The sequence below is a fragment of the Osmerus eperlanus genome, chromosome 10 (assembly GCF_963692335.1).
Source record: "Osmerus eperlanus chromosome 10, fOsmEpe2.1, whole genome shotgun sequence".
NCBI classification, from domain to species: domain Eukaryota; kingdom Metazoa; phylum Chordata; class Actinopteri; order Osmeriformes; family Osmeridae; genus Osmerus; species Osmerus eperlanus.
In genome coordinates, this window is record NC_085027.1 from 11,835,675 (window position 1) to 11,862,297 (window position 26,623).

At 46.5% G+C, this 26,623-nt stretch overlaps 4 protein-coding genes across 9 annotated transcripts in view; 2 read left to right on the plus strand and 2 right to left on the minus strand.

Moving 5' to 3' along the window:
• Positions 1–1,317: 1,317 nt before the first annotated feature.
• cdkn2aip (CDKN2A interacting protein) lies at positions 1,318–4,676 on the minus strand. 2 transcript variants are annotated; one of them, XM_062472203.1, is made up of 4 exons: positions 4,411–4,676; positions 3,445–3,694; positions 3,193–3,314; positions 1,318–2,850 (listed from the first exon to the last, which is right to left on the minus strand). In XM_062472203.1, exons 2-4 carry the CDS (start codon positions 3,690–3,692, stop codon positions 2,279–2,281), a joined length of 942 nt encoding a protein of 313 aa, XP_062328187.1. In that variant the 5' UTR covers positions 3,693–3,694; positions 4,411–4,676; the 3' UTR covers positions 1,318–2,278. The 2 variants fall into 2 exon arrangements, with proteins under 2 accessions (XP_062328187.1, XP_062328188.1); XM_062472204.1 differs by lacking the exon at positions 4,411–4,676 and having other exon boundaries at positions 3,445–3,769.
• tubgcp4 (tubulin gamma complex component 4) lies at positions 4,633–9,117 on the plus strand. The gene is made up of 18 exons (XM_062472202.1): positions 4,633–4,926; positions 5,071–5,199; positions 5,288–5,410; positions 5,502–5,555; positions 5,665–5,721; positions 5,825–5,904; positions 6,044–6,245; positions 6,472–6,637; positions 6,739–6,863; positions 6,976–7,026; positions 7,131–7,236; positions 7,366–7,470; positions 7,595–7,739; positions 7,855–8,032; positions 8,186–8,320; positions 8,413–8,529; positions 8,632–8,771; positions 8,891–9,117. Exons 1-18 carry the CDS (start codon positions 4,849–4,851, stop codon positions 8,901–8,903), a joined length of 2,004 nt encoding a protein of 667 aa, XP_062328186.1. The 5' UTR covers positions 4,633–4,848; the 3' UTR covers positions 8,904–9,117.
• Positions 9,107–23,010, minus strand: tp53bp1 (tumor protein p53 binding protein, 1). Of its 5 annotated transcripts, XM_062472200.1 has the most exons (28): positions 22,800–23,010; positions 20,863–21,082; positions 20,442–20,529; positions 20,243–20,327; positions 20,086–20,153; positions 19,825–19,942; positions 19,556–19,725; positions 19,203–19,329; positions 19,031–19,113; positions 18,753–18,940; positions 17,348–18,656; positions 17,143–17,238; positions 16,659–16,856; positions 16,359–16,425; positions 15,820–15,918; positions 14,065–14,344; positions 13,894–13,962; positions 13,634–13,786; positions 13,293–13,522; positions 12,698–12,868; positions 12,070–12,467; positions 11,764–11,955; positions 11,332–11,529; positions 10,492–10,674; positions 10,215–10,309; positions 9,862–10,058; positions 9,601–9,737; positions 9,107–9,441 (listed from the first exon to the last, which is right to left on the minus strand). In XM_062472200.1, exons 2-28 carry the CDS (start codon positions 21,058–21,060, stop codon positions 9,251–9,253), a joined length of 5,388 nt encoding a protein of 1,795 aa, XP_062328184.1. In that variant the 5' UTR covers positions 21,061–21,082; positions 22,800–23,010; the 3' UTR covers positions 9,107–9,250. The 5 variants fall into 5 exon arrangements, with proteins under 5 accessions (XP_062328184.1, XP_062328181.1, XP_062328182.1 ...); XM_062472197.1 differs by having other exon boundaries at positions 19,556–19,942; XM_062472198.1 differs by lacking the exon at positions 22,800–23,010 and adding an exon at positions 21,422–21,531 and having other exon boundaries at positions 19,556–19,942.
• A 1,939-nt stretch (positions 23,011–24,949) lies between these two features.
• The window catches only part of map1aa (microtubule-associated protein 1Aa), a 31,357-nt gene continuing 29,683 nt past the window's right edge, over positions 24,950–26,623 (plus strand). Inside the window, exons 1-2 of the mRNA XM_062470782.1 lie at positions 24,950–25,100; positions 26,071–26,172. Coding sequence (XP_062326766.1) covers positions 25,031–25,100; positions 26,071–26,172 — 172 coding nt within the window. The 5' untranslated portion in view covers positions 24,950–25,030. The remainder of the gene's footprint in view (positions 25,101–26,070; positions 26,173–26,623) is intronic.

Below are 26,623 nucleotides of genomic sequence, written 5' to 3' on the forward strand. Positions count from 1 at the left end.
GTCGTAAATAACCCCAAGCTCCAGACATGAAAAACATGTTAACTTGGTCCATTTGACGCCAGTTCGGGTGTGGCTAATAGCAGATGCCCATTTGAGGAAGTCAGCAGCGACCTAAAGCAACAAAGACAAGTGGACAGATATTCTGAGTTGTCAATCAAGTCAGCCACCCACATGTATGCCGTCTCTATGTGTTAGTGTCATTGGGGGTTATTATTATCTAATCAATGGCCTACGGGAGACTCCAAAGTTGGTGGAACAGAAGGGTGGTCTTTTCACTTCCAAAGACCAGAGCGGGCTAGGGACGCTATGCCCAAGAATACGTCATTGTGTTTATTTGACACATCCTGAAATGTGTTTACTGACAAGACACCCCAAACGAAATATATTCTAGCAAAATACAAAGATGACCTTGCATCTGTTCTTCATCCTTGTGTAGTATGTGGTGTCTGGATCTACTCAGACAGCGATGACAGGCCCTATGATGTGGCAATGATACGGATTAAATTGTGATAACTGACCAAACAAATGTGAAAATGGTTTTAGTTTCATAGACTGATACTTTGTCAAATAAAACAATTACCAGTGAAGCTGTCACTTCGGGAGCTATAAATCACTATCAGTTTACTGCCTTGGTGGTCACAGTGTGCTTTTTAACCTGTATACTTTTCTGAGCAGCAGTGTTCTTGCCGGTGGCCTAATGAAGTGTCAAGAGCACCCCCTGTGAGTCAGTAATTATCCATGGGAAGGTGATGCCTGTACTGGAGTTAAAAAAAATCCTCAGGGTCAAGAAGAGGACACGTCATGAACACGTCAGTCAAATCACATTGGATCTCTAACTTGATTCACCTTCCTTAACAGCAGCCAAACACCTATTAGCTGTGAATAACAAGCAGCCGAGGTGTGAGTCTAATTGGGTTTGGAAGGAAGCGCCAGGAAACACAATTACTTGTTAAAGGGATTTCTGTCTCTGGACTCGGGATGTAGAATTGTTGCCTGAACACATTCAGCATGTCAGTTGTATTTAATTACCTCGATACAGTACTTGTCAGGACTAGCATGAGCTTTGGATGAAAGGTTTGAGGTGCATATCCTAGCTAGTGACAGGCTGACAAGACACTATGCACTTAGGTCAGTGATAAGGCAATCACAGTATTTAAAAAAATATGGTATCAAAAGATTACCAACCAGTGTTCTCATTGTAAAAATGAGAACACTGTTTTGGTGAGATCTTAGAAAAGTCATAAGGAAAATACCATTATGTGTGGCCCTCTACTGGCCAAGATTATTAATGATATGTCTACAATAACAAGGGTACACTATTCTTTACATTATTTTTATTTACAAAAATATAGAAACAGGACAACTTATAGAAATATACCGGAACACAGAACATTGTGGGAATTTATGTTTCAATAGAACAGTAGCAATGTATTTAAATCAGCAAAGCACACTGAACTTTTTGTTCAGAACTGAACCATAACACAAGCCAACAGGTTCTCAACACAGTACGTACAGTCAAGTGGTTTCTAAGTCAACGCCAGATCCTGAGATGAAAACAAAAGCTTGCACCCATGTAGACAGGGATCGGAACATTTTAAATGAACATAATGAAAAGATAAGTATTCTACTGTGACAAGAGTATTTTATGAATTCAAACCCTCATCTCCAGACTATTTCTGTGATTGGTAATTGAAACAGTATGAGTGTAATTAAAACTCACACACAAAAGGCTAAACAAATTCAAGCATCAATAGAGGCCTTTTCTAATAGCGACTCTAACAAGTCTCATCAGTAGCATACCTTCTGTTCATATTAAAGTAGATGTGTACCTCTGGAGCTGATTGATGTACATAGCAACCACATACTATCTAGTCATGCTTTAGTGAGCTCATTTGATTTGTAAAGTCATAAAATGACAAAAGGCAAATGGATACTGCAGACAAAGATTTCACACAAGGCAGTCATGCCCATCTACCTAAACTCTAAGGTGTAACTGCTGATGAAAATTATAATAGTTATATGGTGCCAATTGAAAATCAAACACATTTTAAGCAGCAGTCCCAATAAACCTTCATTCTTACAAGTGAGTTTAAATATCTCAAAAAGTAAAATAACTTGGTGTAGGCTATTCCAAAAACAACAACAAAAATTATATATATAATAAAATGCAAAACATGGTGATATATTGAGCCAATTATTTTTGACACTGCTGTACTTTTTCCATGACCTTCAATCCACCAGTGATTTACACAGTGTCTTAATGCCACTCCTGGCTTTGCTATGATAACCCATCTCCCTGTTGCTCTGCCTGAAAGGGATAGCTGAGAGCAGGTGGAAAGACCGGGTTCCTGGGCTGGTCATCAACCAGAACCAAATCCTCCACGTCCCTCCCCCGGAAGCGCCGCCTGCAGATCTTCACAGTCACTTTGCGTCCCTGGAATGCCTTCAAGGCCTCTTTAGAGGCCATGGCCTTGGCAGCGGCCTCATCGCGCCCGTACCCTGTACCCATGTAGACATTCTGACAGCGTAGCTCACACACCTGGCCCTCCTTCTGTGTGCGGCCCGCGGGCAGATCTGGGATGTCCTTCAAAGGCACAAACACACAGCTCAGACTCTCCTTTGATGACTCCACACACCCCTGCAGGATCTCAAAGTGGTCCAGGTTAGGACCGAAGCCCCCGGCTGACACCAGTTTCCAGGCAACAGCCTTGTAGAGGCGGTTGAAGAATGGCTGGTGATCGGCCGGGGCCTGTGGAGGAGGACCTGACTTCAGACCTCGTCCAGTTGCCCTCCCACCAGCCTCATTAGGGCCGGCCTTGCTCCTCTTCCCAGAGCTGTCAGCATCACCCCCTGAGAAAAACATTGTTAGTGGGGGAGTCCTCACAACAACCTTTTTTCATCTGAAAGCAGATGCATTAGGGGCATGGGGTGTATATTGACCTCATGACGTTTGGATAATTGGTTCAAAACAAAGCAGCATCAGGATGTTCTGGTGGGAAATAAGTCAGGGGCGTCTATTATCTAGTTTAACAATGGGCCCCACTACCTCAGGAATTGCTGCTCGAATTTTGTTACTAAGCTTAGACATACAGTAACTAAATATACTGGTAAGGTAATGGTCGCTTTCATCACAATGTTTGTACCAAAAGCTAGAATCACACTATCAGAACTTTCTCATTCACTTTGATGTACCTGGGGCACCCGGTCTCTTTCCTCTCGCCATAATCTCATCCCTTGTTGTTCGAACTGGAGCATCCCTGACAATGATTCCATCGGCCATCTCTTTGATTTTGTCCATGACAGGCTGAGGATATCTGAGGGATAAGAAAAGACATGGATTAGTTCCCTTCATCTTGTCTGAACCATATTAGCGTTCAGGTACGTTTCAGGGAAAGCAGTTAGGAAAATCTTAGTCTAAAGTAATGATGTGTGTCTTTTACATACTTGCAACCCATGAAAACATGGTTGGCCCAAACCATGGAGAGCGAGAGCAGTTTGTCCGTGCTCGGGCTGCTGACTCCTGGCTGGACTGATGGGAAGGTCTCCATGTTCCTCAAGAGGAATTCCCGTCTGGCATTCCATTGTTTGTTTGTCTCACACAATCCCCTGAGAGACTCCACCCACTGGGTCAGGTGAGGGTTCTGACCAAGGTACTCTGACACAATGTCTTCTCCACTTTTTCCTTCTGCCATTACTGCATCAACACAGGCATACAGAATGAAACGATTATGTCAGCAGTACAGATGAAGTACTAGCAGTCATAGACAGACATATAAACACTTTTATAACATATAAACAATCTTAATTTCCACTCTGTGACAGCAATGCCAGCAGCTGAATCAGGGTTATCATGTTTTGTACTTTTTGTCCAGTTTAAAAACTATGTTGACATTTACAATTCCATAAGTCAGTCACTACAGTGAAGCTTTATTTCACACTAGTTAAAGTAGGTTCTTCATGAGGTTAGTGGGTAGCAATTAGGGCCGTTAAATAAACACGGAAGTCAATGTCAATGAGTAGCGTCATTGCTAACATTAACTTAACTAGCTAGACAAAAAAACTAGCTGGCTAGACTATCTACGATAGCTTCAAAACCATAGAATGTTTCACTTTAATAGTAACAAATTATTTTTCCTTTAGCTAGCAAGTCAAATATTAATCTTGCCATACTTATTGGCCAGTTCAGTAGCTTCACAAAAGTAAACACAGTTTGGTACTAGAATAGCTTGCAAGAGCTAGCTACTTTGTAGTTAGGCTAGCTAGCAAGATACACTAGTTTCACTAGGTGCAATACTGTTGTATACCTGCTGTGTATATTGCTATCCTAACGCTTCTAAATCACATAAAGATGTTAGCAAGCGTCACAGTTAGCATATGTACGGCTAAAAAGTTAGCCTAGTAGTTACCCACCTTGCTGGCTAACTAATAGCTCAAATGTTCCTCACTCAGTTCCGTTGCCAGAGATGCGTGTGGTAAAGCTAGCGCTTAGTCTGATCGAAGCTGAGTTGTCATAGTAGCATACAATTCCCATCAGTCCACACGCAACATAACTTATGTCATATTTTTATATATAATTCTGTCGGCACCACGGGGATTTCGGTTGGCCAACATCGGATGCTTATAGCCAATATGTAATAGCCTTACTCGTAAATCACAGAGGCGAGGAAAACATTTGTAACTTAATTTAAAGAATGACTACAAGTCCCAGCACTGCAGTGCCACTTAATGTGCTTGAACCAACGTCATAGACTTGCGGCGGTAGAAGTGGCGGTGTTTTCGTTGTGTATGTGAATGACAGGCTCTGCAAGTCCAATTTTGAGTTAATCACATACCCGTACATTAACTAAAATGATTCATGAACTCCTACTGGCGTTAAGTGGTTACCCTGGTACAATATTTTCGTGGAACAAACGAACAGGCTTACAGGTGATATATCCAAAGAAATATAGCTACTATAACAGTGCTTAGCTAGCTACAAACAGTATGTTTAGTACAGTACTAGCTAGCGAAATTTGCAAGAGCCAAAATTCAAACAGCTTGTGTTTATATAAACGTCTGGCTCTTCTGTAGGTGTCTCAGGACCTGCCGTTCCTCCATCCTAGTGAAACCGGTGTCCTGAATCGCCTCTGCAAGTTAGGATCTGATTACATCCGATTCACAGAGTTCATAGAGCAACACACTGGTCATGTCCATCAACAGGTTAGACCTCTGTTATGTGTGTTTGTATGTACAACTGTAACTACCTTAAAGATGACCCAGGCTAATGTGCATGGATTGCTCCCAATAGGAGCACCACTCCAACCTGCCTAATCAGCCTGGGCTGAACGGGGTTTACCTGAGGGCCTTTTGCACGGGTCTGGAGTCTATGCTGCAGCCTTACAGACAGGCTCTGCTGGACCTTGAACAAGAGGTTAGGCAAAAATCACTTTTCATTTTAAAAGTGCGTGATAATAATGCATCAATAATTCATTATAATATGTCTTTCTGTGTTCTTTTTTCAGTTTCTGGGTGATCCACACCTGACAACATCTCATGTGAATTACATGCTGGACCAGGTAAAATCATCATTTACTGTTTGGTATGATTCCGACTATTAACATGAAAAGGAGTCTGGTAGTCACCCAATAATAGAAAATAATAACGTTGAATGTTGTTTTGACCTAGTTTCAGCTGCTGTTCCCCTCTGTAATGATAGTGGTGGAGACAATCAAATCCCAGAAGGTAAGTTTGATCTCAGGGCAGAGACAAGAACTCTCCTGACAGTGCACACTGACAGAGCACACGCAGAGTAACGGGTGAATTCATAAGGTTGTTTCCTAATTAGATCCATGGGTGTCAAATCCTGGAGACGGTCTACAAACACAGCTGTGGGGGGCTACCCCCTGTACGCACAGCTCTGGAGAAGTAAGTTAGTCATCTTAACACTCAGTAAAAAAAAAAAAAAAAAGAAGAAACAAAAAGGGAACTTTGTCATGCATTCAAGTTTGTTTAAGCCATAGACGTCCATTGACGAGGCTGCATCCTGCCGTGTTTTCCCATGCAGGATCCTAGCTGTTTGTCACGGGGTGATGTACAAGCAGCTAGCTGCATGGATGCTGCATGGCCTGCTCCTGGACCAGAGTGAGGAGTTCTTTGTGAAGCAGGGCCCCAGCGCAGGAGGTGCTGCAGCTAACCAGGAGGAGGAGGAGGAGGACCTGGGGATAGGAGGGCTGAGTGGCAAACAGCTCAGGGAATTACAGGACCTGGTAAGATGAGACAAGAGATGACTTGGATAGATAACTGCTTCGCCCTGTTTATTCGGATCTGCTTTGTGTTGCTTAGGTCTTGTTTATCTGATCTGCTTTGTGTTGCTTAGGTCTTGTTTATCTGATCTGCTTTGTGTTGCTTAAGTCTTGTTTATCGGATCTGCTTTGTGTTGCAGGTCAGATTGATCTGACTGGTTTTCTGTTGGTTTTCTGTGTCACCTTGTAGAGGCTGATCGAGGAGGAGAACATGCTGGCTCCGTCGCTGCAGCAGTTCTCCCTGCGCGCTGAGATGCTGCCCTCCTACATTCCTGTCCGAGTAGCAGAGAAAATCCTTTTTGTTGGGGAGTCTGTCCAGATGTTTGAGAACGACAACCACAGTCCATCCCGAGCTCGTACGAGTCCTGGCTTCTACGTCTCAGAGCTCCACACGATACCGGCCTTGCTCTGACATGGACTAAATCCCCCTCATCTGCTCCTCCTCTCCTCTGTCCAGGTTCTATCCTGAAGCACCAGGAGGACCTGTTTGCTGCAGAGCTGCACAGACTGAAGCAGCAGCCCCTGTTCAGCCTGGTGGACTTTGAGAATCTAATAGACCGCATCCGTAGCACAGTCGCAGAGGTGGGCTTGATGGACAGGATCACCATCTCTTAGTATGAATGAATGAGAGCCTAATTAAACACGTAAACTACAATAATATGATCCTATTAATCAGTGTATTGTGTACACACAGCATCTTTGGACTCTAATGGTGGAGGAATCTGACCTGCTGGGACAACTCAAGGTTTGTATGCAAGAAATATGCATACAGTTGGCAATGTTTTAAATACGTTACTTCAAAAAGGCTTTTTTAAATGTAAAATTCATACCTCTCGTATTATTTTATAGATCGTCAAGGACTTCTACTTGCTGGGGCGGGGCGAACTTTACCAGGTGTTTATAGACCACGCCCAGCACATGCTGAAGACCCCGCCTACTGCAGTCACTGAACATGGTACAGTCACACATTGTGATACGCAGCTAGCTGTAGCGAGAAGGAACAGTGTCTTCTATTCTTCGATTCGGTGTTCGATTTCTGTAGCTAGCTAAACTTGCTCGTGTTTTCTCTCTCTCCCTTCCACAGATGTAAACGTGGCCTTTCAGCAGGCGGCACACAAGGTGCTGTTGGACGATGACAACCTCCTGCCTCTCCTCCATCTCACTGTCGACTCTCAGGGGAAAGACAAAGGTGCGTCAACACCTCAGGTTTTACAAACCCATGGTGGAAAGAAGAGAAGATGCTGCTAACATGCCGTCCTCTACCCAGTTAGCACTGATCTGAGGCTAAGACTAGGCTTGTTTTCTCTTCCCAGAGACCACAGGAACCAGAGAGGGAGCCACTCCTCCACAAGAGACCTCCCCGCGAGAGGTGCCCCCTACAGGCTGGGCTGCTCTGGGTCTGGCCTACAAGGTCCAGTGGCCCCTACACATCCTCTTCACTCCAGCAGTACTAGAGAAGTGAGTCCCACACTTCTCATCAGTATCATCTCCCAGTTCAGAGTTGTCCGCTTGAAATTGTTCATTGAGAAATGCGTTTACTTGAATAATTACAGGCGGAATGTCCCGTGTCCAGGTATAACGTTGTGTTCAGGTACTTGCTGAGCGTGCGTCGGGTGCAGTCAGAGCTGCAGCACTGCTGGGCCCTGCAGATGCAGAGGAAACACCTCAAGTACAACCAGACCGACGCTGTTAAGTCGAGATTACGTAACCACATGGCTTTTCTGGTTGACAACCTGCAGTACTACATGCAGGTGAACATGCTCATATTAAAACTTAAACAATCAAACCATTATTTTTAATATGCTTTGTATCTCATTGTACTGAAAGTGAGGGCAAAATAATTATATTATATTTTTATGTTTATATGTGGTACATGTTGTGAGAGATTTTGGTGTCTCTACCAGGTGGATGTGCTGGAGTCTCAGTTCTCTCAGCTGCTGCAGCAGATCAACTCCACCAGAGACTTTGAGAGCATCCGATTGGCCCACGACCACTTCCTTAGCAACCTGCTTGCCCAGTCATTCATCCTGCTCAAGCCGGTACACATTTGCGCGCACGCTCAACTTTGAGTTCTACAGTATGTGATTTCAGGTATTGATTAGAGCCCTGTCTCTAACTCTTTTGCGGGCAGGTTTTCCATTGCTTGAATGAGATTCTGGAGCTGTGCCATAACTTCTGCTCATTGGTCAGTCAGAATGTGGCTCCGCTGGATGATCGGGGGACAGCTCAGCTAGATCATCTGGTCAAGGTGACTGACTGCATAGAAACATGAAGTTTGGCTTCAGTCAGAGGCTGTGTATTCTACATTACAAACTTCAATCTATGTCTTGTATCCGTAACGTGTTTCCAGGGCTTTAGTCGGCAGTCTTTCCTGCTCTTCAAGATCCTGTCCAGTGTAAGAAACCACCAGATCAACTCTGACCTGGCCCAGCTGCTTCTGAGACTGGACTACAACAAGTACTACACCCAGTCTGGTGGCACCCTGGGCAGGTGGGATCCCAATGTCAATACCTATCAATGCTGTATGAACACTTGACACAATACCCAGAGTCCTTCTTGGGCATCTCTACTGGGGAAATACTGAAAGTCTTTTATTGCCTCTGTTACAGTTTTGGACTTTAAGAGAATGAAGTACGAAGCAGAAGCTACAGACCAAGCCTGGTGGCCCAGGCATCCTGATACCACTGGCGTTCTTACCCGAGTCATTGTACATGTGTATTATTTATCTTTGTGCTATCGTGTTACGAACATCCTTGATATTGTCAATGTTTAAATTTGGTATGAAATTGTAAATATTAAAAGTGTGTGTAAGCAGCTTTACATTGAGAGTCACAATTGTTTTTCACTGAAACAACTGGCACGGTTTAATAATTTCGTAAAAACAAACAGGTTAAAACTATTTACAGTACAGGCATGCAAGTTGACTGATATAGAACATTTAACATGGTTGACTGTGTGGTCAGAATGGATTAGGACAAGGACGTGTAGTCATGATGATACTGAGGGTTGCTATGGTAACCCAAGTGCTCGCCACAGATGACACTGTGGATCAGCCACTCAGGAGACACTAACGGAAGCTTCTGTGATGTCACGTTCTCCAGGACCAATGGCGGGCAGGCATGGTCTGTGATGACCACATCGAACTTGCCCTCAGGAATGTCTGAAACATCACAGACACACTGGGTCAGGTAACCACACACAGGTTGTGATGCGGGTTTATCTTGCTGTATACGTCACTGAATTAGAATATAATTAGATTATAACAGTGCACTGGACTTTTACGTCATTAGTTCTTATTAATTGTAACATAGACGCATACCTGAGCTGTCCTTGTCTGACTGGTACTGTCTCACAGAGGCAGCTCCCATCAGGCTCAGCAGCTGAGACCACAGCTCCACAGGCTCCTCAAACACCAGCAGGACCCGCAGGGCCTTGAACGGGCTGCTGCGGGGATGCCTGATCAAAAACATTTGAGAAAAGAAACATATGTTCAAGCATCCTTTACATCCCAAACCAAACCTTCTAACAGATTATGTAGCCTCAAGGAGCTGGGATGGCGTGACGCATGAGCCATCCTCACCATTCCACTATGGAGTTGTCAGGCCCCATGCCTGCAGGCAGCAGGTAGTTCCTGTAGTTGAGAAGCTTGTTGTCCTTGCAGCAGTCTCTCACCCACATGTGAGACACACACGGCACCCCGCTGGCCACACACTGCAAGTACTTCCTGGTGCGGCAGTGCTGGTCGGCAATCAGCAGGCTCTGATAGGCTGCTTTGCACTATGGGGTAGGAGTCACAGAGGTAGGGAGGGGTGAGGGGCAGCTGGATCTCTATATTTAGGCATCTCAGCGGCAGCTCTATCAGTTGATATTCCCAGGTGTAACTCGAGGTGACATTGCTGGTTGAGGCTGGATTTGGTGTGCCAGTGCCCTCACCTGTTCCTCATTGAAGTCCAAGAGGATGAAGCCTCCACCAGCCAGCAGCTGGGTCTCAGTGTAGCCTTTGTTGTATGGAGCTGTTTGAACACACTCTAAAGAAGAGGAAACGTGAACCTTAGTGTCATAACAACATAACAAAACTTACATGGACCAGATTCCCAATCATGGATTCAGCCTCCTCCTAAAGTAAATTGGGCCTAAATATGAAACATTTCTGTTAATCCTTACAGCCAACAAATGTATCTAATTCTACATGGGGTCATCTCCGACTCACCCTCCTCGCTGACGAGCTGGTTGGTGAGGCGGTCGGTCTCAGATGACGCGGTCAGCATGAAGGCGAAGCCCATGAAGAGGGTGGGGCTCTGGGGCAGCGGGCCGTGGGTCCCCTCCAGGTCCTCTGCTTCGCGAGGGAGGTCTGTCCCACTACCAGAGGTGTTACACACACCCGGTCGCTGGCCTGGGCAGGGACAAACACGCACACGCAAGGGCAGATGGATGAAGAAAGAGTTCCAAAGGGCATTGAGATACCATGACTCATCATTCCCATCACCACTGAACAACTGTAATGGGGGAGAGTAAGAGACACCACTAAGTTTATGAACCTGTGAGAAAGATGAGACACCTTAAGCTCCCTGTGCTCAAATGAATGGCCCAACCCCAAGGTAGCTGAGAGCTTATTACCATAGTTACCAGCTCAGCCTCACACAGGGAGAGCGGGGGCAGCAGGAGGTGATGGACGACTCATGGATGTCAGACATGTTTTAATGGGACGTCGTACAAACTCATACACTGTTACAATTCTATTAGTGACTTCTTGTCATGCCACACAGATTAGTTTCATATAAAAGCGTCATGTAAAATTTCATAATGTAATCAATAAAAGTGACATTTAAGAAAAGGTATAGGTAAAATACATTTTAAAATCATACTTTTCAGCAATTCATAGTAAACACATTAAAATGACTTGATTAACATGCATAAAACAACAATCCTATCCATAGTGGTGGAAATGTTCTGGTCCACGCAGTGTGGTTAGACCGGGCTAGCCTTGGGACTCATGCCCAGCCAGCTGTCTCTGGGTTAGGTTAAGGATGGGACAAACAGGTCTTCATACCCCCTCTGGCTCCTCCTCCTCCTCTGGCACCTCCCCCTCTGCGGCCTCTCTTTGCAGGGGTCCTCTCCTCCTCAGAGCCAATCAGCTTCCTCTTTCCAGAGGGCCCGGGGGTCCGGGGGCTGGCGCTGGAGCTCCGGCTGGGGGTTCCCTGGTCTCCAGTGTTGCCCCTGCGCCTCCTCTTGCCCTCCACCAGGTTGTCTGTGGAAAACAGCAGTGTGGGCCAGTCACATGATGGAACCATGGATCATTCACCATTAGTTTGACGGCTATTACTATTTCTATTTACTTTCATGCTTTACCTCAGTTATTACACCTTTTTTTAAATACACACTTTACTGAGGATCCCTTAGGTCTTACACGTGGTCTGGGATGCCTAAGCCCTAACCTGCCCCCTGTCCGATGGTCAGTTTCACCAGAGCATAGGAGTCTTACCTAGGCTGATGTCGGAGGCCTTGGCCAGGGGTGCGGAGGGTTCGTAGGGGCCCAGGCCGTACTGCTCCCTCAGGCTGTTGCCCTGCTCCAGGGACAGGATCACAGCACTCCTGCTGTGCCACTGCCTCTTGCCCTCACTCTCCACGCTGTAGTAAAACTCCTTAGCCTCTGTCTTATGGCCCTTCACCAGACCTACACACACACCAATAAGAAAATGTTTACCAGACAAGGAAAGGCAACATAATGACATCAATGCCTTGTGAATGTTCCAGAACATTTCTAGTCCGTGTCCTCTCCCTCTCTCACCTATGCTGAAGTACTCATCTTCCAGCAGGGCTGTGACCTGCGTTTCCACGGGGATGGGGTCACAGAGCAGGATGTCCTTGCCCGACACCTCGCACTCGTAGCTGTCGTCAAACAGCAGACGGAAGCGGCCCTCCCCGTAGTCCTTGGTGATGCGGCCTGAGTAGAAGTATCCATTGGAGGACCACTTGGCCACCACCCGCAGCCCCACAAAGCTGCTTCCCACCTGGGAGCCCTCCTCTGGGGAGGAGCTGAGGGAGGTGGAGAAGCTGGCCCCCTCGGGCTGGACCGGGCTGTCCGGGACCCGCGGCAGACCCCGGCGGGTGTAGGGATCATCCTCAGGGGAGGACAAGGGCTGGCCTCGGGCCCCTCCACGCTGGGCCGCAGCAGTGCCACCTCCCCTGGGACAGCCAGGGAACAGGGAACAGGTGAGGTGACCAGAGCAGAGACGTGCAGAGTCACAGTGAGAGGTTTAGTACGGAAAGTAAAGAGAAAAGGTTAGGGAAAGTGTAGGTGTGGCGTCGGAGGAGTTGGTCGTTTGATGGTGACGATTATGTCATGGGGTTGAACCTCTACATATCTAACCCTCAACAGCCCCCCGATCGTGGCCGAGCCCCCGGGCAGGACTCACCTGGACAGGGCTGAGCGGGACGGAGGCCGGCCCCTCCTCGCCCGGCCTCTGGAGGTCTGTGGGATGGAGGCCCGAGACCCCAGGGATCCATGACCTCCGCCCTCTTTAACCTCTGACCTTGCCATTTGACCCCTGTGACCCCTCTGGTGCTGCCCACTCCCCCTCCTGGGGCTGCAGACACACAGGGTTATGGTAACTACTAGACACTGAAGTGTCTGTCCATAGATCCAGTTAGATTAGTTTCAAACTCATATATATCTGATTCTGACTCACTGCATAGTTAAGTAACCTAACTGAGGTTTTAAGAAGAGGTTTGTAAGACAAAGGGAGAAAGGCAAAGACCGATGCAATATCTGTAAACATTTCAGCTGCCAGTTTTAAGTCAATTTGAGTTTTTGTTCTCTTTTCCTTTGAAATTGATGGTGCTTAAGGATGCTTACAGGTATGCAGGAGGAAGAGTTGGAAAACAAGAGATCTGACAGGCAGGGTATCAAAGAGCCTGTCAGCTTAGTCAGTACAACGTTTATTCAGTTTGACAGGAACAGAACAAGGCCCTGTCTAGCAGACCGGGAGGTGGGCAGAGAGAGGGTGGTACCTGGCCGTCTTGGCCCCTCTGAAGGGGGGCATGATGAAGTCTGGTCTCCGCGCTGGCGGGGGGCCGGTGACGCTGCTGCTGGTGCCCACAGAGCTGTGCTGCAGGCTGGACGCCTTGGAGGACAGAGAGCTGACGTCAGCCAGGTCCCCAGAGGTCAGGGAGCTCACCGTGCGACACGGAGAGGGTACACTGTCCACCTCACGGCTGTCCACCACAGGCTCCTCGCACTCCTGAGCAACACACACACACGCACGTTAAAACCACAGTGCATGCATCTCGCAGAACTCTTTCCTATGATTGGCTCTCTACAGGCTCAGCAAACAGATCTGATTGGCCCTCACCTCGGTGACCTTGCGGTCGACCTCCCTCCCATCCTCGTAGTAAACGTCCGTTATGATGCGTGTGACGGTCGTTCGCACTTCCTGGATGGTCCGGATGTGTCTACGATGGGCGGGACCAGCGGCTGGTCTGCGGAGCGGAGTCTCTGGCTCGCCCTGGGAAACAGAAGCGGGGGCGTTAACCCTCGTAGACGAGAGCGTTCTATTGGGTCTCCTATGAGACTGGGAGGGGCCTCTGAGGTGTTTGAGTCGGAGGTGTTTACCCTGCCTGTTGGGGATCGAGGACCGGAGCATTCAAAGCTAGTCTGCTGGGAAAAGGCCTTCTGATGTGACTAGAAGAGAGAGAGATGGAGAAAGGTTAAGATGATGCAAAATGACAGTCCCTGGATACATGATGAAGACAACAGTCCAGTCCAGAACGGAGTTGTTGTTACCTTGCTGGGACTGGGGGTGGTAGGGTTATCAACGCTGGTCTGCTGGGACACGGCCCTCTGTCTGGCTGTGGGTCTGGTTGGGGTGGATGGTTCGGGGGTCTCAGACGACTCTCTCTCCCCTGCTGCGGAGCCAGTCTGTGGGCCAGGCCTAGCAGCACGGCCCCGTGTGGAGGGTTCTGCTGCAGGCGATAGTGGGCTGGAGGGGGGCTCAGACTGGCTGCTGGGGAGGCTGTGGCCCTGGGAGATCCTTCCCTGGCGGGGGGACCCAAACAGTGTCCCTCTGTGGAGAAGAGGGAGAGAGGGGAAAAAGGAAAGAAGATTAATAAAGTATTATACTGTTTTAGTATTATATTGTTTAAGTAATATACTTAAGAGTTTTCTCAAATCACCATGACTCCTTTGTACTGTGACAATGTTTCTACAATGTTGTAGTTGTGTTCTAACGACATATCAGCAACAGACCATGTGTGTGTGTGGAGGGGGTTACTGACGCGGTGATACAGCCACCTTGAGAGACCTTGCCCTAGCGTCAGGAGGACGGAGCCAGATAGGCTCTCTCAGGGGGCACGGAGGATGCCCAAAATAGCAGCAGCACCACACCCTCCAGCTATAAAAAAGTAGGTCTATCGCTCTCTTCTCTTTCCTCCTCTTCCTGTACACACTGGCCCAACCTGTAAAAGGCTGCAGGACAGCCCCAGTTCTACTTATAGACGTATAAAACAGGAATGTGTAATTAGTGCTTCCCTGTCAAATCAAAGGGCAAAGACGTGTAAACTCAACATGAAATGTAGACGTGTGATATTCTCTTACATTAAATTGCCACCAATAAACAACAGGGTTGATGCTTTAGGCTGAATCCCAATACTCTGTCTTACCCTACCCCTTACCCCCAGCCCTTAGTTTTGCACCTTCCCGTGAGAGTAAGTGGTGTCCCAATACTGTTTTTGATCGAGGGCTAGGGCTAAGACGAAGGGGTATACACCCCTTAAAACCAAGTGAGCTCGAGGGCTTACTTGAAACCAAGGGGTATGTGAATACTGCGCTACCTGCAACAATGGCAGACAGATCATCCAGTCCCATAAATGTAATATTGTTGGCTTGAATAATTGATTAAAAAAATTATGAAAATCTTGTTTTGTGCTCTACACAGTCCTGTACATACGTATTTGCAACCATGTTCTTAATTGAAATGTTTTTTTTTTTAATCGCTAGTTTGCTACGCTAACGTTACATTGGTGATTTGCAGCAGTCCCGCATTTCTCTGATTAGCCTTGAATGGACTCCATGCATGTCTACAGTTTTAAATAAACTCCATTAGCAGCAAATTTCAAACAAATTTAGTTTGATATCAGTGCATAACACTACTTGCTTTGGAGACATTGATATACGTAACCGTAACCAAGTGGTGTCTCATTTCATAGGGCTATGTAGCCCTTACCCCTCAGTTTCGAGACACAAGGGGTAAACTAAGGGCTAGGGGTAGGGGTAAGACAGTATTGGGATTCTGCCTTAGAATTGAGATATGATGTGCACTGTTAGGCTTTACTTCGACAGCAGGGGGAGCTATTGTTGAGGAGAACATGTTCTAACCATCCTCATGTTCATCATCCCTAATGGCGCTACACCTTGGGGATCATGGGCAGAGGGGCAGAGATCTCTGGGACAAAGAGACATCCTGGTGTGTATCTGTGTGTTTATGAAGAATGGCTTCACATATATGTCTGTGTGTGTGTGTGTGTGTGAGTAGACGTGTACCTGACAGGTGTTCCCGGGCCGCTGGGCTGGGCCTCATCATCAGCTTCCTGTCTGTGGGCCTCACTGACCAGACTGAACACTGAAGGACTGGACAGACAGCTGGACAAGACAGACAAACTCACATGAGGACCAGCTACACACCCCGTATCCCATGACAACCCTACAGTACCACAAAACCAGCCTCCTGAAAGCTGCACATGGTGATTCTCATCCCTATAGTGGTACAGGTATCTGTATAATCATAAAATGGAACAAATGATTGAACCTTTTGTACATGTTGTGCACAAAGCTTTACCCCTGCCTACCTGCCTGCTGGACCTAACAGAGAGCCCTACTCCCAGACCTACTGGATGTCAACACTTGCTACTTGTCACTTAATTACTCAATGTTTCTACATCAAATTAAAACGCATGATTCAGACCCATTTAGTATTTGGTACAGAGCTCTCTGACACAGTGAGAATGAACAGTAACAAAGGAGTGCTGGAGTAACCATGAATCTTAAAGAAGATAAGCGTTAAAAGAGACCAAAGCAGATACCTGGTTACAGCCTTGGCAACCGTGGTAACCTTGGAGACAGAGCTTTCCTCATCTGACAGCGGGGGTTCTGGGAGTGAAAAGAGATCAAACTGTGATTTTGATGAAAACCAAAGTGGTTTTGATAAATGGTTTATATCCACAAGTTGGGCACAGCAAACTGCAAATTTCCCAAAGCTAATTCTATATATAGCACTGAACATTTCTCATTTATGCTGCCATGCCGGCATACTTGTGATCGAGCACAAATTAAGCATGAATATGTCCCAGTAGTTATTTCTATAAGCAATCATAATCCCCTACTTTGTAGGCTGAATCGTTCCAAATCAGAGCTGCCCTCCTCCACAGGGGTCACCAGCTTCATCCGCAAACTCAGTTTCCCATCCTCCCCTCCGGCTGTGTCCTCCCCGCTCTCCCCCGCTGTGATGTCACTGGTCGCCATTGCCGTCTCCGCGGAAATGTCGCCGGCCACCGCCGACTTCTTGGGGAAGGAAGTCATCTCTGAAAAGCGAAGCAACAACAGGCCAACCTTGATTCAGCACAGCTTTGAGTTGAGAGAGTGGAAGAGGTGGAGGAGATAGAGGGGTGGATGAGAGGAGGAGGGGTGGATGAGAGGAGGAGGAGGGGTGGATGAGAGAGGAGGAATGGTGGATGAGAGTGTGAGTGCTTGTGGGTGAGAGGGGTGTGGGTGGTTGGGTGGATGGATCTCATATAGTACTGTATAGTATGCCGGAAATGGAGGAGAGTCAAGCAGTTACGTAACCTCCTAAGAGGGAGGACAGCCTACCGATCGGAGTGCTGTGTCTGAACAGAGGGGGCGTGGCACTAACAACTGGGCCTATCAGTTCTCCTTCTTTAGGCAGAGTGAAGTGGAAAGGAATATCTGCAAAACAAAATACATACAATTCCATGACCATCCAACTACAGTTTCGACACAAACAACGAACTATACTTTCAGCAGATCGGATCCATCTCATCTTCAAACCACTTACCTCCAGAGCTATCACTGAGGCTCTTATCTCGCAGTGCATCTAGTTCTCGAGGCCCTACTCTATCAGCCTGGGAGACCTTATTAGGCACCGGCTGTGAGTCCCCCAGCTTGGACTGAGACCCAGTGCCATTGGTGGAAACAGCACCGCGGCTCCGCATTGGTTGAGGAGGGCTCCGGAAAGATGGCGAAATCACGTCCTTCTCGAGGAGTTGCGAGCTCCTCTCGCTCTCCTCCAGGACGATGACGCTGCAGCTCTCCTCCCTTCCCGCGCTCCCCTTCTCCACCATGGGCTCAGGGGACAACACCTGGCTCTGGGAGAGCGCCAGACAGAGCCCGGAGCTCTCCTGCTTCCTGCCCTCCTCCTCATCCTCCATCCCATCTTCAGCATCACCCTCCTCTTTCTCAGCCACCACAGTCTTCTCCTCCTGACCGGCAGGGCCCCCTCCACGCTTCTGTGACGAGCGTGGGCTCGGCGTGACGGGGTCTCCGAGTCTCTGAGGAGGCTGGCTGCTCGGCCCTCCTCCGAGATTCTTGGATGGCGACTGGTCCTTCTGTGTGCCAACACGAGAGGTCTGTGAGAACACAGACTGGGAGAGGGACTGGGACTGGGAGGGTAAACCACAGGGTGCACTGTGAGAGGAGGAGGGAGTCTCCTGGACACAGCTGCTAGCAGACAGGTCCACTGTCTCTGGCTTCTGTTGCGATGAGGACACTTTGGCTGAAGAGCCCTCAGGCTGACTCTGGGAGACGCCCGTTTCGGGCACATCAACACTTACATTCACATTGTCAACATTCGGCGTCTGCTTGTGCGTGTCAGACTTCTGAGACGAGATACATTCCTCTGTCCTGGCACACTCACTAGGGGTCTTCAGTGAGTCAGGCACGCGGGGAACTTTAGGCAGAACGTCAGCGGTAGTTTTCCGCAGTTCTGAGGAGATCCCATTACACCCAGTCTTCTGGCTTCTCTGTGATGTCACAGCATCACTAGTGTCAGTGCCCAGCGGCATGTCCAGCTCTTCTATCTGGGTGGCCTGGCTGTCCTCCTCCACCCTACTCCCTCCGGCCTGCCCTGGGGCAAGGACACAGCTCTCAGTGTTTACAGACAACTCCAGCTGGAAGGACTCAGTCACTGACTGGTCACAGCTAGGGGGTTTAGGCTGGACGGTGGTGGAAACTATGTTGGATGGGCCCGACTCAGTAGTAGGTTTTCTCTCATTGGACAGTGATGAAGATAATGTCACCTCCTTCTTGTGGGCTTTGTGTGGAGATGTGCTACCAGCCTCCAGGCTCTGGGTTGGCACAAATACATCCTTTAAAAAGTTCAGAAATTAAATGATTGGTGTTATACAGTAAACCAAGGAGTATTCCGAACGGATTGAGGTGATGGACGTGTTGATGATACATACATGTGAGAACTCAGGCTGGCTGGGCAGAGAGAGAGGCTTTTCCAAAACAAACACAGGGGTATTCTGGGATACTGGAGTGGACGCTGATGGGTGTGTCTTCGGAACAGGGTCCATCTCCATTGGCTCATCTTCCTTCCGTCCCGATTGGTCATCAGGAGGCAGAGAAGTATCCATGGGTTCGTCTGCACCTGCGACCAGGAAATGTAACCGTTCAGATATATCAACAAGCGCTCAAAATATGATTGTTTAAATTATACCCCAAAAAATTGTCAAGTCACCTTGTTCCGTTGGTGAGTTGGGGACGATAAAAGGAGTTTGGCTCAAATGATCCTGGGTGGGTGCCACAAAGTCAACGGAATTCCTGTAAGAGACCAGGGAGGTGGTTATGAATCTGTAACAGAATCGATCCCAAGAAGTCGGATGTGACTGTAAGAGAAGACTGTAACTTACTGTGAGAGGCTCTCGTTCACAAGAGTGCCCTGCCCAGAAAGATGCAGCAGCCTCAGGGAGTGGGCTGGGGTCAGGGTGGGCCGGCCCTGGTTCTCCAGCTCTGACACTGTACTGTCAACACCTGTGCCTGAGGGAGAGAACCACACTGTGTCACAACACTTAAAGCCTGAGTAACACTATAACCCAGTAGAAATTCAACTGATGGGACTCAGTTTGAATCGCTAAAGAAAACGTTATCCATCGTCCTCTCACTCACAGAACAACTGACAAAGGCGTGTTCAATGAGTGGCCAGAATGCATTTAGGAGAAATGAAAGCTAGGCCTGATCGTGGCCTGCTTGAGTGACCCAGCACCTGTCTTCTCAGCATCAAACAGGTCCTCCTGGGAGGACAGCAGCTCGGGGTCCTCTCTGTCTCTGTCGGCACTGGCCTGCAGGCCCTGGGAGTGAAGCAGAGCATGGACGCTCAGCTCTCTTGCCGCCCTGCCCTGGGGCTCGGACGAGCTGCTGGAGCTCACCTCAGACCTGGGGGAGGAACCACACACACACACTGCTGGAACCTTCGACGTGCCAGGTCCAGTTAAGAAGTGTGCATCTGACGGGTGCGGGCCCAGGGTCGCAAACCTCTTTGATTTGCTCTCTGTCTGAGCAGCAGGAGCTACATCTTCCTCCTGGCTGTTCCTAATATCACCATGAAGGCCCTGGCTCTCGGAAAGCTCCAGAATACCAAACTGGGAACCTCCTAAAACACATACATGTCAAAAGGTTGTGTAAGGAAATTTGTCAAATGCAATAGTCAAGTGCTGATGGGGGGAAAAACATACTGTCACTCACATTTGAACGAATGTGAGTGACATCTAGAGTATGTGGAGAAAAAAAACTTACCTTCAGACTGGACACAGTGTGTGGTAGAGTCTACGCCGGTGTCCATATTCACGTATCCTTCTGTACACCTGCATTTAGGAAACAAAGGTTGAGTAGCAGCAGCAGGCTTCATCAGAAAAACAAACCTCACACTGTTGAATTCTGAAGCCTCACACACCTCTTCCTGTTAGGGAGAGAACAGACTTCTAGGACTTGACTTTCCTCCCGAAGAGATGAACTGGTCTCGTTGTTCTCCAAGATGGCTGACGTAAAACACAAAACAAAAGGACTCAGCATGGAATGTTCAGCATGGAATCTCCTGCATCAGTATGTAGTTGACTCTCTGAGTGAAGTAAGGGTCCTGCAGACACACTCACCTGGCCCGGGCAGGTGGCTGCTCTGGGGCGCCTCCGATTGGCTGTCGGTTTGAGAGCTTCTACTTCCTGCGGGGGAGGATATCAGTTCCTGGAGAATACATGACTGGGGTCATATCATGGGCAATGCTGATATTGTTTATAACACATTTGCATATCCTTGCATCCTCAGGTATTATCAGGCACAGATTTACATTTACACTGTACTCCTACAACCTCTGTATGCAGGAAGCTATGACCAGACCTTTGTGGCGCAGAAGTACTTTGCCTCTGAGCTGCTGGCCCAAGCCCTGCTCTGGCTGTCCCTACGCTCCTGTTTGTGACACACTGATGTAGTCGACATACGATCAATCATAAACAATTTTATAATAACATAGACTAAATCCGACCAGTGTTTCGTTAAGTGATCAAATGAGATGTTTACCAGCACCGGGCTGTGTGAAGTCGGCTGCAAACTGGAGAGGCGGCGTGCTAGCAAGGCTCGGTAGCTGCTGTCGGGATCGTCCTCCAAGGCCGCACTGTCCGGCTGGGAGTCCTCTACGATCAGGCAAGGGATCTCTGGCTGGGGCAGACTCGACTCCAGGTCACTTCCGCTGGGATCCATGAGGCAATGAAAGGACATTAAAGCCCAGAGGATAGGTAGTCTGGTGCGACAGAAACAATAGAAAGCAAGCTGAAGTTAATATAAACAGCTTACCAGCGTTATAACCGTAGCTAAGTAATCACTGCATTTGTCACTTAAAATTGCTCTTTTTCGTCCCCATCCCGCAAACGTGTCCGATCAAGACATGATGCAGCATTTGATCACAACAACAGAGGTACGGTTAAGGTAGCTAGCTCTAGCTAGCTGCAAGGATAACGTCGGATGGACTTGTGGTTAGGCATAAAAACAAAGCGCTATCTAAATATGAAGTCTGGGGATCCAGTTTGTATGCACTGATTCTTTAAAAAAGCACAAGTATTGGCTCACTTGCTATAAATACCTTACATTTCCACAGCATGCCCATAAAGTACATCGCCTAAACCCCTGTTTTAGCTTCGCGGGAAAAGTAAGGAAGGACTACTGTGATTGGTACCGAGCCCCAAGGAACCGCCTCTCTCTGGATGTGCGCATGCGTCATGTGTATTTGTGCCATTTTTGTATGGCCCTGGATACAGGGAACAGAATTACTATAGTCAACTTAACCGTATTTATCAGAAAACTACTTAAAAATCAGTTTGTGGAAATACTCACCAACACTGAAAACTCAAATTCCATAAATGGAACACGTGGCTACTTGTATGAGCTGAACACGCTTACAACAGGAACAGTTAGAAACTCATCATTTCTTCCAAGTGTGTCGATTATTGAACAGTCCATTATGAAAATAGCCTACTATCAAGACAATGCATTAGTCAACAATATGCGGTCGTAGAATTACTCCGTGAGAGCATCCTCTCTCATCCTTTCCATTTACGATGCAATGAGTGGGTTATTGGATACAAGAAAGGGACACTTGATTTTCTGTAGCAGCATCATTCATACAATAGGCCCAATGTCTCTGGCGAATCACACACCTTCATCTGTTTCTATGGAAACAGTCTTTCACTCACAAGCATTAGTGATAATCACTATAAACGACCGAGGAAACTGACTCAGCCCTAAGGCATGAAGTAGCCTAAACTGCATCATCAAGTCCAAAGCCCTTCACCAAAAAATCTAAATTGAGAGCTACACAATACTAGAAATGTCTATTATGTAGCATTTAATCCAATGTAACCTAAGTATCGATCATTAGCTACTTTTACCAAAAGCAATAACCTGTAAGAAAATCTTTGACTTTCTGCAATGAACATGAAACATAACTAGTTCCTCATTGTCACCTCGTTTAATATCGCTTCTGATGTGAACAAAAAGTAATAACCCCAGTCAATAGGCCTACATGTAGGCTACACAAACGCATCACACCTAGAGGCCGTGCGTGTTTTGATGCAGCCATAAGTTTAAGCAGCGGTGCAAGATACACCCAGCTCTTCTGCATGGCAGGGATCATTTGTGGATGTTGCAATCTTCGGGCACCACGTTGTACGAGGTAGTCTGTATATTAAAAAGTAAACAGGGATGATTGCACTAATAATATTGATAGTAAACCAAAAAAAGCATTGACAAGAAACCCGTCTTGTCTCAATGGAAGAGTGCTAAGAGGAGTCGCGTCATCTAAGGAGAGACACCCAAAATAAAAAATGCGCAGTAACTATACCACGGATCTGGTCAGAACTCGCTATCCAGAATCTGCCCTTGAACACATGGCGAGTCATGGCAATAACATACAACATCGCTTTTCTGAAATAGCCATTGAGGAATATAGAAACTGCATTTACCTTAGAAGTTCTCTTGTTGCAAGCAGAATCCCTTTCGCTGTAATAACGATGTATGCGTTCTCTCTCTCTCTCTCTCTCTCTCTCTCTCTCTCTCTCTCTCTCTCTCTCTCTCTCTCTCTCTCTCTCTCTCTCTCTCCCTGTCTCTCTCCCTGTCTCTCTCTCTGTCTCTCTCTCTGTCTCTCTCTCTGTCTCTCTCTCTGTCTCTCTCTCTGTCTCTCTCTTGCTCTATTTCTCTTTTTCTCTCTGTACTCACATGCACAAGCAAACAGAGTATGACACTGCTTTTGGGTAATGAGTTATAATGTCTGAAAACAACACAGTTGGAAGAAATCTTAAACTGCTTTGAATATTTCAATACAATACATTAACACGTTATTCAAATATTTATCGTTTTTTTTTCATGCCATTTCATAGTTAGTTAAACAATTTTTGCTGCCATTCCCGTTGCATACAATAATACATTAGATTAAATATTTTGCATTGGTGCTGTGGAACGTATGCTGATTATTCAATGACCTGCCTAACCTTAAACTAACCTTACACTTACTAACAGAATTGCAGTTTGGAGGAAAAATAGCACATGATTCCATTTTCAGTAGGCCTAAAATAACTATACAGTGATGAATGAGTGATTAAAAAAAAAATCTTACTACAAATGTAAAAAAATTATCAAATAAAATAACTAAAACCTGCCTTAAGTTGTCCTAGTTTGTTCATAAAATTAATGATTTTGTTTCTGGATTTCAAACCCGTCATGTACTGATTTTGTCCAGTAGATGGCAATAGATGCTTTTCATCTCTGGTTGTCATGATCCTTTGTGTGTCACTGTGGAGTTGGAGATTGCTGACTCATTGGAGGCTGCATGCCCTGTGCTGTCAAAGAGATTTGCACTGGAGCAGGCAGGTGCTGTATTAACATCCCCAGCCATCAATCAGAGCTATAGGGGATGTCACAGACCCGCCACACATAGCCACACACGTCCCTCACATCATAAAACCTCTGCAGCGCTCTCTCTATCTGGGTGTGGTTTAGACGGGGAGTTGAATGATGCCAATCCACATTTCTCCAAAATGTCTAATTTCTGCCTTCTGGACACGTTTTTAAAAACTGTATGACACATCAGCCTATGGGTCATATGTTTTGCGTATTAAAGCTAATGTGTTCACTTCCAATGTCCCGTCTCCTTTCACTTCTCTTCCTGGATAATGGCCCAGATAGTGCTGATTGCTGCAGTGCAGGCGTGCTCTCTGGAGAGACTGAGGATATGACGTTATACTGCTGCCACTCGAGCCTGACCTGCCATTACCAGATAAATTAGAAGAGCCTAACCAGTCGGGAATTCAATCATTTCCTTTTTCATCCCGTTCCCTCATAATTTAAGGCAATCAGTATTTGTAGTTAATGTAGTGCACATTTTGTTTATTTGAGGACATGAGGTAACATATTTCGATGAATTGAATAACTTGTATTTTCACAGCTGTCCTCTCTCTGGCCTTTGTTTTCACTGTTTACTGACAGGCTAAGTGATGTTGTGTTCAGGATAGGAACTAAGAGCTGCCAGTTTGCTATTGAAGGCTCATCTCCTGGGGCTTCTAGTGACAGAGTTTAGTCTTTTTAAATAGAACCATTTAATACACACCATTGTAGAATGTGTTTAATAACTTACATTTAGAAAGTGTTCTTTGTAATCAATTCAAACATGATGAATACTGGGGATGCTTCAACATCCACAGCTAGGCAGACATCTAAGGCTAATACTGACATTTATTTTTATTCAAAACTCCATGGGATCAAGCAAACCACTGTTAGTGACAGAAGTATTGGGTTGTGTAGAATACTCATTGTCATCATCTGTCATTATTGTTAATTTAGTTTCTAGTAATCTATAGTACAGTGATGTACGTATAAACATTTCCATCTCACTTTTTATTTGGCCAGTGTGAAGCTATAGCTACCATCAGCTGTTATTAGCTGCGAACCAATCAGATCATTTTGTCCTAGGAGACACGCCCTCAGGGCACCATGCACTGTCATGGTGCTTCTCCCGGATGCAGTTGTCATGGAGATGGAAAAGGTCTCAGCGGCCACTAGTGGCACTGTAACCATGGAAATCCCTGTCTCAGTAGAAGCCGCAGCAGCGCTCTCTGAAACCGGAGGAGAGTCGACGGAGCAGCGGCAGCCTGACGTTCAGAATCACAGCGGACCACTGTTTGTCAACGGAAAGTATCGCATGTTATTAGTGATCGGGGAAATCTCAACCAGTCACCACCTTGAGTCTGCCCGAAAACAGATTAAGCAAGGTGAGTGTGTTAAAAGTCCCTTGAAATAAATTGTGTAACATGTAAAAGTTCATGGGGGGTTTTGAATGTACAACATATTTGTATTTTGGGCTGTTTCAGACAAGATAGTTTGACGTTCATTTATTTTCCAATCGGTGGGCCCATATGTAATGGCTGGACGGAGCTGTTTGATGATGAAGGACACTGCACCAGACTGCAACAGTTCTAAAGTGCTTACACCTGTTCTCTAGAATCCATACAGTGCAGCTCATGTGAACATCAGGGCAAAAACACCCAGTGAATAGGAGCAGCCCAGACAGCAAAACCAGGCACAGCACCACTGCCTCTTGTTCCGAGGCTTTGATGGATGTTGGTCGTTGGATAAATGTCAACAAAGATAGTAATAGCTTCACTATGGTAACAAGGTGGTGTGGGGGCAAATTGACACCGATTTATTATGATCCTGGTGTTTATTTATGAATGTAGTCATTTACCTCCTGCTCCAACATGCAATCAGCTGAAGGGAATAAACAAATATTAATGTAACACATTCAAATGTATATAGAGGGGACGTTGCACATTTCATAATTTTGAAGGGCGGAACACTTCTTTACAAACTCACAGTTGGATATCCCATAGTTGATGATGATGATGACAGCTTAGGAGGCCTCATTCATCAGCCAGATGATTATTTGATAACAACCTGCTAGCATCACAAGCTGTTAACTTCAGTGGCAGCCACATTTATCTTTAGAATCAGAAAATAGGAAAACCACATGTCAACGTTCATGAACTAGCTACAGGATGTGCTAATACACCAGATCATTGAGAATCATAGGGATTGTGACTGATGAGATCTAAGTATGCACGGCCATATAACCATGATATTGATGACATCATTATCATATTACTGTTGTGATTATGCCACCCGAACCACCTGAAAATCCATGACTAAAGCTGAGTTATTGTATTTGTAATATGTGTTTTTTAGGACTGTGCTCGTGGAACATTGACCTGAGTGTCTGCAACCTTAATAGGGAGCTGCATCTCTTTGAGACTCGACACTCGGCCCAGTTCTCCTCAGTGGTCACAGGTTAGTTCAAACCCCGGAATCATGTCACACCGACAAACTGTTGAAGGACCAATTTCATCTGCGGTAATTTCCTGTGTATCTCAGTTCACTCATTTGTTGGGATTTTGTGCATTTACAAGGTCATCGCATGGACTAGATTAGCAGTTTACTGAAAGTGCCTCACACTTGGTGAAAAGAGTCACAAGATTGTCCCGGTGCTATAAATGTCCCACCACATTTATCATGTTTTTGCAAGCACATTAGGGCAAGTAGGAGGTGGTAAAATAACTATTTCAGGAAACTGTATGTCAGTATGGTAGCTTTGCAGTGGTATTAATTAACGGACAGCAGCTTGCTAGCGTCTTATAATTGACGTATTTTTTCCAGTGTGCTTCCAGCCGAGACTGCTGAAGGACATACTGTCACACTGAGGATCAGACTGTCTTAGGGCGAGGCTTTGTGATTCTCACAA

What these genes read in the sequence shown, in the direction of transcription:
- tubgcp4 (XM_062472202.1), top strand. Translation starts at nt 4,849, where the DNA reads ATGATTCATGAACTCCTACTGGCGTTAAGTGGTTACCCTGGTACAATA. An exon ending in CCACAGTCCATCCCGAGCTC is followed by an intron (nt 6,638 to 6,738) that starts GTACGAGTCCTG and finishes TCCTCTGTCCAG; the next exon opens with GTTCTATCCTGAAGCACCAG. An exon ending in ACCTGCAGTACTACATGCAG is followed by an intron (nt 8,033 to 8,185) that starts GTGAACATGCTC and finishes TGTCTCTACCAG; the next exon opens with GTGGATGTGCTGGAGTCTCA.
- cdkn2aip (XM_062472203.1), bottom strand. Translation starts at nt 3,692, where the DNA reads ATGGCAGAAGGAAAAAGTGGAGAAGACATTGTGTCAGAGTACCTTGGT. An exon ending in CATGTTTTCATGGGTTGCAA is followed by an intron (nt 3,315 to 3,444) that starts GTATGTAAAAGA and finishes CTTATCCCTCAG; the next exon opens with ATATCCTCAGCCTGTCATGG. An exon ending in AAAGAGACCGGGTGCCCCAG is followed by an intron (nt 2,851 to 3,192) that starts GTACATCAAAGT and finishes TGTTTTTCTCAG; the next exon opens with GGGGTGATGCTGACAGCTCT.
- tp53bp1 (XM_062472197.1), bottom strand. Translation starts at nt 21,060, where the DNA reads ATGTCCTTTCATTGCCTCATGGATCCCAGCGGAAGTGACCTGGAGTCG. An exon ending in ACACTGTGTCCAGTCTGAAG is followed by an intron (nt 19,943 to 20,085) that starts GTAAGTTTTTTT and finishes TATGTGTTTTAG; the next exon opens with GAGGTTCCCAGTTTGGTATT. An exon ending in TGGACTTCAATGAGGAACAG is followed by an intron (nt 10,059 to 10,214) that starts GTGAGGGCACTG and finishes CCTACCCCATAG; the next exon opens with TGCAAAGCAGCCTATCAGAG.